Below are 11,856 nucleotides of genomic sequence, written 5' to 3'. Positions count from 1 at the left end.
TGGAACTCTTTTTGAAATGGAAGCCAAACTGGCAGGGACTTAATATATGCTTTCCCAAAGTAGGAATAGAGCTGTTTGCATTTTTTTTTTTTTATAAATATGTTTGAAAAAATGCTTATAGCTAGTAAAAAGATGAACTTATAGCTAGTTTTATATCTACATTGTGTAATCTTTCATACAGAATAAGGTAGCAGCACATTGCTGTGTTTACCTGAGCTTGTTAATGATAATAATAAAAAAGAAAACCAGGTAAGGAGAGGTGCGGGGGCAAGAGAGTGGTGCGGGGGCAAGAAAGTGTGGCGCTGAGCATAAAGATAATAATAATAATAATAATAATTTTTATTTAGGCAAAGGTACATACATAAAGAGATTTTACAAAGTTTGTTGGCTTTATAGATAAGAGCTAGTACATACAATGCCTAAAGCCACTATTACGCAAAGCGTTTCGGGCAGCTAAAGATATTAGTGTCGTAGTCCGCCATGACGCAAACCAAAACACAGCTCCTCAAGACCTTACTCCAACTCCCTAAAAGTGGCCAGGATGCTGAGCTGCTGCTTCACCACATTGTTCCCAGTGAGGAATTATGTGATTTGTGTCGTTGTGACGTGTGCCTAGGACATGCGGCTAGGACATGTGGCTAGGACGGGCTAGGACATGCGGCTAGGACATGTGGCTAGGACTGGGGCTAGGACATGTGGCTAGGACTGGGGCTAGGACATGCGGCTAGGACATGGGGCTAGGAATGGGGCTAGGACATGTGGCTAGGACATGTGGCTAGGACTGGGGCTAGGACATGCGGCTAGGACATGTGGCTAGGACTGGGGCTAGGACATGTGGCTAGGACTGGGGCTAGGACATGTGGCTAGGACATGTGGCTAGGACATGTGGCTAGGACAGGGGCTAGGACATGTGGCTATGACAGGGGCTAGGACTGGGGCTAGGACTGGTGCTCTTGCCATACCCGGGGCTGTTTGGGACAGGGGGGGGTGGGGTGGGGGGGAATATCCTATTGTCAGATTATAATTATTAATAATTCATTGTGTCGGGGAACATGAAGCCAGTTTATACGTACAGTACATGTTAGGCTTATATTGAGGTTCCTCTCTCCACCCTTAGGGTCACTGACCCTTCCCAGGATGCAACCCCATAACAAGCTCAGTGCCTTTTACTGCTAGGTAAATAGGCATGAGGGCATAGACAGGGGGCAGGAGGTCATTGGAAATGCGCCTAACCATTTCTTTTCCCCTCAGGATTCAAACCCAGAAGTCTTCATTGTGTGTCAAGAACGAACACGACTGTGTAGCGAGTACATTACAAACGACTGTATTTAGCGAGTATATTCAAACAAAACTCATTGTTTACTCGCTGCAACTGTACTATCAGGACCCTTTGTATACAAGACACTTCGACAAAATTAATTTTCTGATTGGATTCCATCTCGTGTTGTCCTCCGAATGCATGATTTTGTTTTATTTATATATGCAAGAGTTCTTACATTCTTGTACAACCACTAGTACGTGTAGCGTTTCAGGCAAGTCTTTAATCCTATGTTCCCTGGAATACCCCCCCCCCCCCCCAAAAAAAAAATCATTTAACAACCAAGTACCCAAGGCTACAGTTAAGGATTTGCGCCCAGTAAATCCTCCCCGGCCAGGATACGAACCCAGGACAAAGCTCTCGCGAAACGCCAGATGAACGTCTTACCCCTACACCACGGGGACACCATGATTGAGCTGATGAGCTAGCCAAAGAATCTGCCTTCAAAGGAGGAGTTAATTATAACCCTGGATTGCCAATAAGCAGTCTGAGAGTAATAGTACTCCAAGAACTTCAACAAAATCTTGTAGATCTGAGGCAAAGGGAAATCGACACCAGTAATTCCATCTATCATCATACTATTATCCAATAAACTTCTAGATGTTACTACTGCTCGGCTTAAACTCGGTTACAAGTATCTCTGGGAATTCTCATTATCAGCTGATGTAGACCTAACCAAATGTAAACTGTGTCAACAAAATTATTACCACACCCTCTGTCACTATGTGATGGTGTGCAAAAATATATGAGTTTAGAGACAATTCTATTACGAATGTTAAAAAAATGTAATGGTTTCATTTACATTAATCTATATACAGTAATACCAGAAATTTTAGCGAAGGATCCCCAGTTTGGTAACTGTAGGTAGTAAGTGAGTGGTTTTTAACCTATCCACCGCTGCCCACTGGATGGGGGGCGGTGTGCAGGATGAATATCAATTGTGACTAGCAAACCACCTGTGTAAGTTGCATAGCTTAAAGACTGTACTGGTCAGGCTCTACCCCATTGATGATAAAAATATATAGATACATTAAATATGGTAACTAGATTATCAAGAGAGTAACTTGCTTAGGTAAATGAGTTTTGGGGTTCAGTCCCCTGAGCCCATTATGTGCCTCGGTAACTCTTTCTACCACTTCCCACACGATGGCTATGGGTTGTATAACAAATGAACTAAATTAAACTGATTGTCAAACTGTTTATATCATTGGGTCAGGGTGTATTAGCTCTGGTTAGGCTGTTTTATGATAGGGTTGGGTTAGGTTAGTTAGGTTTTTAGTAAGCATTGGGGAACCATCTTGTGTATGATGTTACTTCTAAATTTACCCCAAGGCCACCGTCTGTCTAGTGGCCTCGACAGGGACAAGAAGCCAGCAGCTTGCCAAAGGTCGCATCCTCTCATTTTTCCTTAGAATTTTCTTCAACTTGATTTTGAACTGCAGCAGTGTTTTGGCATTGATCGACTCAGCAAGCAGGTTGTTCCGTGGGTTCATAACCCTATGGGTGAAAAAGCATCTTCTCTTTTCTGCCCTACATTGTGGCTGTGGCGCCACACGCCAGCTCATCTCACTTTAGTAAATGTGAACCTTAATTATTATATAATTAATTATGTATGTATGCACCAAAATAGTCAAAATGATTAACAAATAATTAGTAATTGAAAGAAGAGTTCAAGATGCTGTAATGCAATAGTTTGTCGTTGAGTCACAGGCGAGTAGTCTGGATTTGAATCCTGGCGGGACACAGATGGTTAGGCACATTTCATTTCACCTCATGCCTCTGTTCACCTCGTAGTGAATTAAGTATCCAGGCAAGTATGACTAGTATTGGGGTTTGCATCTTGGGGACGGTAACTAGTTAGCCTAGGGAGAGGCGGGGGTGGGGGGGGGACCTCGGTAAGCCTGACAAGCTTCCTATTTTTGATTGTGGGAAGCCAAGCCCAACAACATTGAAAGATGAGGTACTGTATAGTCAAAGGGTATACCGGGAATAAGCAGAAACATGCACTAGAAGCCCAGGGAGAACACCCAAGTGATTGCCATGAAAACGAGACGGACCTGGGACAAAGGTCAAGCGGAACGAACAAACGAACAAGCAAGCATTTCTATAAAGCTTATTTTCTAATTGTTAAAAACCTATGCACTGTATACTGTTAGGTTAGGCTTTGTTGGAGGTGAAGTTTGGTTAGGTTAGGTTAGGTTTTGTTAGGTAAGGTAAGGTAAGGTATAGTTATGTAGGGTTTTAAAATTTGTTGGTGAACCGCCTTAAATACAATGCGACTTGTATCCTATCGGATTGGTTAGATATATTTTTGTTTTGCTTAACTTGACTAGTGTTATTGTTGTACGTATGCATAATTATTGCATAATAAATTTTCAAGTAAAACAAAAAGTCTAAATTGGCATTTGTGCCAACTTGGAAGGGTAATAAGTTGACTAATTCCTCAACTTGCTGAAGTCACATGATAATAGTAGTCAAGTTGTTTATCATTTTGAGGTACAAAGTAATGCTGTATTAGTCTTTGGTGACATAACCACCAGATTAGTAGCAAGATTTTCATTCGTTTGTAATGTCGGCTAACAACTAATTGTACCCCGGGTTTGATTCCTGGGTAAGATTTGTTTGGGCAAACTTCCTTACACCTAGTAGCAAATAGGTGCCTGGATGTTAGTCAACTATTGTGGGTTCCATCCAGAAACTAAGAACTAATACAAGCTTGTAAACCACCAAATGAACTCCCCCCCCATGCAGCAGAGTGCTCTCCCTGGCAAAGGGAAACAAACAAAACAAGGCCCTAAAATCTGTTGGTATTACAAAGGGGCTACCTGTAAACATGGGATATTGGAAAGAACAAATGGAACATGAAAGTACGATCACCCTAGAAAGTGCAGAAACCTCCTCAATACAGGTAAATGTACCAAAAGCTGTGAATTATTTCACCTAGAAATTTGCAAGAACTCTTTGGACAGGAAAGAGTGCTTCAATGCTGAATGTCCAGCTTTTCGTACAAGAGGTACCAGGCAAATAAAACCGACAGTCCGCCACTATGAGAACAGCCGCTACTCCATCGACCGGGATAATTTTTTAGCAAGAGGAGGAGGAGAAGAATGGCTAAAAATGACCAGACTCTACCACCAACTCGGTCAAATGCTAGAGAGGACGCAAACACAGTGGCCTCCTTACCAGAGCCTCAGATATTAACACCAAGTAAGGCATCCAGCACTTCCACTAACACGATAACATCATTTATATTTGCCAACATCCAGGGTATAAAAACACGCAAATCCAACAAAGTTCACTTTATAGATGGTCTTCTTCATGAGGCAAATGCAGTGTTTGCAGCCCTAACGGAAACTCACACCAAGGACTACCGTGATGGTGAAATATGGATCTCGGAGTACAATCTTTTCAGATGTGATAAGAAACACCGGCTTCAGGGCGGGGTCAGCCTCTACGTCAAAGACACACTCATCTGTACTGAGCTGCTAAACACCTCAAATGATATGTGGAAGTGCTGATAATCAAAATAGAGATCTTAAATGTAGTTATTGTCCTTGTATATAAGTCTCTCGAGGAAAATCCTCAGCAGTTTAGAGACCAACTAATGAAAATAGAACACTGCTTGGAAAACCACACAAATCCAGCTCAAACATCATCCTGCTTGGGGACTTCAATCTACGGCACCTGAAATGGAAGCACCTGGCTAATACAGTAATATCAGAAAGAATACCAGGAAGTAGCCTAAATGAACAGGCACATGCAAATGACCTGCTGTGGATGTGCAACAGGTTTGCCTTAAACCAGCAAATAGTAGAACCAACTAGGAAGGAGAACACGCTGGACCTCATTTTCACTAATAATGATGAATTGATCGGGAACATAATGATTACAAATACCTGTTACTCAGATCACAACTTAATTGAAGTTCTGAAAACCATGGGGAATAGACCTTCAAAACCAGTCCAGATTCCCGGTGGAGGAGATTTCAGCAAATTCAACTTCAATAATAAATAGATAAACTGGGAGGAAATAAACCAGGACTTCACAGAAATAAACTGGGAAGAACAGCTAGAAAATGCAACCCTGAACCAGTGCCTGGAAAAAAATAAGCTCAGTAGCACTAGAAATATGTTCAAACTGTATACCCCTAAGAAAAAAGAGAAAGAAATGCATGTTGGAACGGGAACATCGTTCCCTATATAGGCGAAGAAAACGAATCGTGGAACAACTTGAGAGTTGCACCCTATCTCAAGAATGGCAAAGAAGGTTAGGTAGAGAAATAGAAATAATTGAACTCAAGCTACAAGAATCATACAAAACCCAGGAGAGGCAAAAAGAGCAAAAGGTCATCAGTGAAATAGAGAGAAATCCAAAATATTTTTTCTCCTATGCAAAATCAAGATAAAAAACCACATCTAGTATCGGGCCCCTGCGAAAGGGAGATGGAACTTTCACCGATGACAACAAAGAAATGAGCGAGTTACTGAAGAAGCAGTACGACTCTGTTTTCAGCGCGCCACTAAACGCACTAAAGATTGATAACCCAAATGAATTTTTCATAGATATGATACCAATATCAAATCATATATCAGACGTCACCCTATCCCCACTGGATTTTGAAGAAGCCATAAACAGTATGCCTATGCACTCTGCACCAGGCCCGGATTCTTGGAACTCCATATTCATCAAGAACTGTAAAAAACCATTATCGCAGGCCCTTCACATTCTGTTGAGACAAAGCCTAGATACTGGCGTTATCTCTGACATACTAAAAAGAGCAGAGATAGCACCACTCCATAAAGGAGGAAATAAGGCAGAGGCAAAAAATTACAGACCGATAGCACTAACATTGCACATCATAAAAAATTTTGAGAGAGTTCTAAGAAGTAAGATCACAAAATACATGGAATCACAGCATCTCCATAACCCCGGACAATATGGTTTCAGAACAGGGTGCTCTTGCCTACCTTGCCTTGAGGTTACCGTGAGGTGCTTCCGGGGCTTAGCGTCCCCGCGGCCCGGTCGTCGATCAGGTCTCCTGGTTGCTGGACTGATCAACCAGGCTGTTAGACGTGGCTGCTCGCAGCCTGACGTATGAGTCACAGCCTGGTTGATCAGGTATCCTTTGGAGGTGCTTATCCAGTTCTCTCTTGAACACTGTGAGGGGTCGAACAACTGCCTGTCGCAGTTGCTGGATTAACCAGAAACAAGTATATATTTGACCATTCTAAGCTAAGCTATACTTGTTTCTGGTTAATTCTTTCCCTAGAGATGGGTGGTCAGGTTCCAGGTGTCGGCCTGTATCCTCTCTCTTCCCTTAGTCAGTCTTGTGTTGCCAAAGGCTTTAACAGGCCGAAACGTTCACTTTCTTTCATATTTCTCTGTGGATTTTCCGCATATTATAATATATATATATTATATATATATATATATTATATATATGACCGCATATTCTGTATTTATTATTTTCTGGTTTAGGGCTTCTATCCCTCTAACTATTTTCTTAGCATCAGGGCTTAATTGAAATAGGAGTTCTCCAAAACTCATTTTCGTACTTTTAAGGTGAAGAAAAGAAGTGATTTACTATAGAGTGTATTACACTTATTTGTATAATTTGCACGACGTTTCGAACCTCCATGGTTCATTCTCAAGTGAACAGATCTTACAATACTAGTTGATTTTATACCCGCATTAGGCCAGGTGATAATACAATGAAGGTGAAAAACATGGGGGGGATACATAAGGGATAAACATAGGGGCTGCAGAAGGCTTATTGGCCCATACGAGGCATCTCCTATCTAAACACAAAGATTAATCCAGTGTAATTGGCCTGTTATGTTGGACATTGTCTTCTGTGTTGGCATCGATATGTTCTTGTCTTGTCCTTACTCTCATGGTGGGTAGAGTAAATAGTTCCGTGATTTGGGTGTTCATGGTAGGTCGCTCTATTCTTATGTGAATTGCCTCAAGAATTTGTAATCTTCTTGAATCTTGGGTTTTGTCTATTATGCAAGTATTCTTGTTCAACATTTCTCTTGTTAGAGTAATGTCATGGGCTTGTCTCATGTGATTCCTAGGGGCACCAGATTGAAGATGGCATGTCAAACGCCTCGTCAGCTTGGTCGACGTCATACCTATGTACTTACATTGAAGGTTACATCCTTCGTGGGGGCAAGTGTACATGTATACAACGCTTGACTGCTGTAGAGGGTTCTCCGTCGGCTTCGGGCTGTTTTTGATAAGGAGTTCGGAAGTCTTCTTAGTTTTGTAGAATATTATCAGGTTTATGTTTTGGTTAGGAGTAGTGCTTTTTACTCCTTTACGGATTATTTCTTTCATTATTCTTTCCTCTTTTATATGTTCACTGTGCATGGTTGATTTGTAATATAATTTTATTGGGGGTGTTGTGGTTTCTGTTCTAGGTTCTGAATTATACCAACGGTCCAAGTGTCTTCTTATAGCAGCGTTTATTTCCGCGTTGCTATATCCGTTGTTCACCAATACCTGAGTTACTCTTTCAAACTCTCTACTCACGTTGCTCCATTCAGAGCAGTGGGTAAGCGCTCGACGAATATAAGCATTGAGAACACTGGCTTTGTATCTTTGGGGGGCACTCACTTCTACCGTTCAGGCATAATCCTATGTTGGTGGGCTTGGTATATACGTTGGTGCTTAAAGAGGTTCCTGTTTTTGTTATTAGTACATCCAAGAATGGCAGACTGTTATTTTCACTATTTTCATGTGTAAATCGGAGTACTGACTCTCTCTCTAGGTGTCTTTTTAGGTCAATTAGTTCATCTGAGTTTTTTACTATTACGAATATGTCATCTACATAACGGCAGTATACAGTTGGTTTTTGTCTGCTACTGAAGACCCTATCTTCGATGGTTCCTAGAACAGAAACCACAACACCCCCAATAAAATTATATTACAAATCAACCATGCACAGTGAACATATAAAAGAGGAAAGAATAATGAAAGAAATAATCCGTAAAGGAGTAAAAAGCCCTACTCCTAACCAAAACATAAACCTGATAATATTCTACAAAACTAAGAAGACTTCCGAACTCCTTATCAAAAACAGCCCGAAGCCGACGGAGAACCCTCTACAGCAGTCAAGCGTTGTATACATGTACACTTGCCCCCACGAAGGATGTAACCTTCAATGTAAGTACATAGGTATGACGTCGACCAAGCTGACGAGGCGTTTGACATGCCATCTTCAATCTGGTGCCCCTAGGAATCACATGAGACAAGCCCATGACATTACTCTAACAAGAGAAATGTTGAACAAGAATACTTGCATAATAGACAAAACCCAAGATTCAAGAAGATTACAAATTCTTGAGGCAATTCACATAAGAATAGAGCGACCTACCATGAACACCCAAATCACGGAACTATTTACTCTACCCACCATGAGAGTAAGGACAAGACAAGAACATATCGATGCCAACACAGAAGACAATGTCCAACATAACAGGCCAATTACACTGGATTAATCTTTGTGTTTAGATAGGAGATGCCTCGTATGGGCCAATAAGCCTTCTGCAGCCCCTATGTTTATCCCTTATGTATCCCCCCCATGTTTTTCACCTTCATTGTATTATCACCTGACCTAATGCGGGTATAAAATCAACTAGTATTGTAAGATCTGTTCACTTGAGAATGAACCATGGAGGTTCGAAACGTCGTGCAAATTATACAAATAAGTGTAATACACTCTATAGTAAATCACTTCTTTTCTTCACCTTAAAAGTACGAAAATGAGTTTTGGAGAACTCCTATTTCAATTAAGCCCTGATGCTAAGAAAATAGTTAGAGGGATAGAAGCCCTAAACCAGAAAATAATAAATACAGAATATGCGGTCATATATATAATATATATATATATATAATATATATATATTATAATATGCGGAAAATCCACAGAGAAATATGAAAGAAAGTGAACGTTTCGGCCTGTTAAAGCCTTTGGCAACACAAGACTGACTAAGGGAAGAGAGAGGATACAGGCCGACACCTGGAACCTGACCACCCATCTCTAGGGAAAGAATTAACCAGAAACAAGTATAGCTTAGCTTAGAATGGTCAAATATATACTTGTTTCTGTATAAATATATATATGTTTATATGTTTAAATATATATATATATATATATATATATATATATATATATATATATATATATATATATATATATATATATATATATATATATATATTTATATATATATATATATATATATATTATTAAATATGACCGAAAAAGTAAGATTAATAATTCTAACACGAATTTTCTCAATCTTTCGTACATTTCTTTTCACTGTTGGAGGTAATTCAAAAATCAATTCTCCAAAATTCATTTTTATTTCTAGTCTGACGCGACACTTGAGCGCGTTTCGTAAAACTTATTACATTTTCAAAGACTTTACACATACACAACTGAATGGAACTTACATATCTCCAATTTGTTTATATCTACTTTTGAGTGAGGTGGATGGGGTGAGGTGGTATTTAATAGGGTATTAATTTCATCAACACAAGACAGAACACGAAACAATGGGTATTTGAAATGGAAGTGATTGTAGAAAGCCTATTGGTCCATATTTCTTGATGCTTCTATATTGGAGCGGAGTCTTGAGGTGGGTAGAATATAGTTGTGCATTAATTGGCTGTTGATTGCTGGTGTTGACTTCTTAATGTGCAGTGCCTCGCAAACGTCAAGCCGTCTGCTATCGCTGTATCTATCGATGATTTCTGTGTTGTTTACTAGGATTTCTCTGGCGATGGTTTGGTTGTGGGAAGAGATTATATGTTCCTTAATGGAGCCCTGTTGCTTATGCATCGTTAAACGCCTAGAAAGAGATGTTGTTGTCTTGCCTATATACTGGGTTTTTTGGAGCTTACAGTCCCCAAGTGGGCATTTGAAGGCATAGACGACGTTGGTCTCTTTTAAAGCATTCAGCTTTGTGTCTGGAGAGTTTCTCATGAGTATGCTGGCCGTTTTTCTGGTTTTATAGTAAATCGTCAGTTGTATCCTCTGATTTTTGTCTGTAGGGATAACGTTTCTATTAACAATATCTTTCAGGACCCTTTCCTCCGTTTTATGAGCTGTGGAAAAGAAGTTCCTGTAAAATAGTCTAATAGGGGGTATAGGTGTTGTGTTATTAACAATATCTTTCAGGACCCTTTCCTCCGTTTTATGAGCTGTGGAAAAGAAGTTCCTGTAAAATAGTCTAATAGGGGGTATAGGTGTTGTGTTAGTTGTCTCTTCAGAGGTTGCATGGCGTTTCACTAACACAACACCTATACCCCCTATTAGACTATTTTACAGGAACTTCTTTTCCACAGCTCATAAAACGGAGGAAAGGGTCCTGAAAGATATTGTTAATAGAAACGTTATCCCTACAGACAAAAATCAGAGGATACAACTGACGATTTACTATAAAACCAGAAAAACGGCCAGCCTACTCATGAGAAACTCTCCAGACACAAAGCAGAACGCTTTAAAAGAGACCAACGTCGTCTATGCCTTCAAATGCCCACTTGGGGACTGTAAGCTCCAAAAAACCCAGTATATAGGCAAGACAACAACATCTCTTTCTAGGCGTTTAACGATGCATAAGCAACAGGGCTCCATTAAGGAACATATAATCTCTTCCCACAACCAAACCATCGCCAGAGAAATCCTAGTAAACAACACAGAAATCATCGATAGATACAGCGATAGCAGACGGCTTGACGTTTGCGAGGCACTGCACATTAAGAAGTCAACACCAGCAATCAACAGCCAATTAATGCACAACTATATTCTACCCACCTCAAGACTCCGCTCCAATATAGAAGCATCAAGAAATATGGACCAATAGGCTTTCTACAATCACTTCCATTTCAAATACCCATTGTTTCGTGTTCTGTCTTGTGTTGATGAAATTAATACCCTATTAAATACCACCTCACCCCATCCACCTCACTCAAAAGTAGATATAAACAAATTGGAGATATGTAAGTTCCATTCAGTTGTGTATGTGTAAAGTCTTTGAAAATGTAATAAGTTTTACGAAACGCACTCAAGTGTCGCGTCAGACTAGAAATAAAAATGAATTTTTGGAGAATTGATTTTTGAATTACCTCCAACAGTGAAAAGAAATGTACGAAAGATTGAGAAAATTCGTGTTAGAATTATTAATCTTACTTTTCTGGGGGGAGCCCCGTCGGCTCCCCGGAGCTTTACCGGCTGATATGCTAATGTCAGACTTTGGCATCAGTCATGTGTATGGAGTTCTAGGGCCTACCGGGGACCACGAGCCAGAACCTGGCCCCCTCAGAGAGGCAAGGGGAGCAATGGCCTATAGAAACCCCCGTGTGGTTGGAAGCATTCTATGTCTGCCATCGACCGGGTCAAGCATCCAGAAAGGTAAGCATTCCAAAACAAACCCCTATTCTGGTGAAAATTGCTACCTAAGCCGAACTAGTGAATAGAACTCTTCAACAGAAAACAAGGAAACTAGTATGACGTCATACGTCACCGCGCC

General features: G+C 40.4%; 1 protein-coding gene across 2 annotated transcripts in view; it reads left to right on the top strand.

The window, feature by feature from the left end:
* The first annotated feature begins 442 nt into the window (after nucleotides 1–442).
* The window catches only part of Mms19 (MMS19 nucleotide excision repair protein), a 231,306-nt gene continuing 219,892 nt past the window's right edge, over nucleotides 443–11,856 (top strand). For both annotated transcript variants that reach the window (XM_069322871.1, XM_069322820.1), the window contains exon 1: nucleotides 443–574. In XM_069322871.1, the coding sequence (XP_069178972.1) occupies nucleotides 481–574 (94 nt within the window). In that variant the 5' untranslated portion in view covers nucleotides 443–480. The remainder of the gene's footprint in view (nucleotides 575–11,856) is intronic.

Source organism: Procambarus clarkii, chromosome 1, assembly GCF_040958095.1.
Source record: "Procambarus clarkii isolate CNS0578487 chromosome 1, FALCON_Pclarkii_2.0, whole genome shotgun sequence".
In the NCBI taxonomy this organism is placed as follows: domain Eukaryota; kingdom Metazoa; phylum Arthropoda; class Malacostraca; order Decapoda; family Cambaridae; genus Procambarus; species Procambarus clarkii.
The sequence above is the reverse complement of the archived record's forward strand: the minus strand, read 5'-3'. Positions and strand labels throughout refer to the sequence as shown.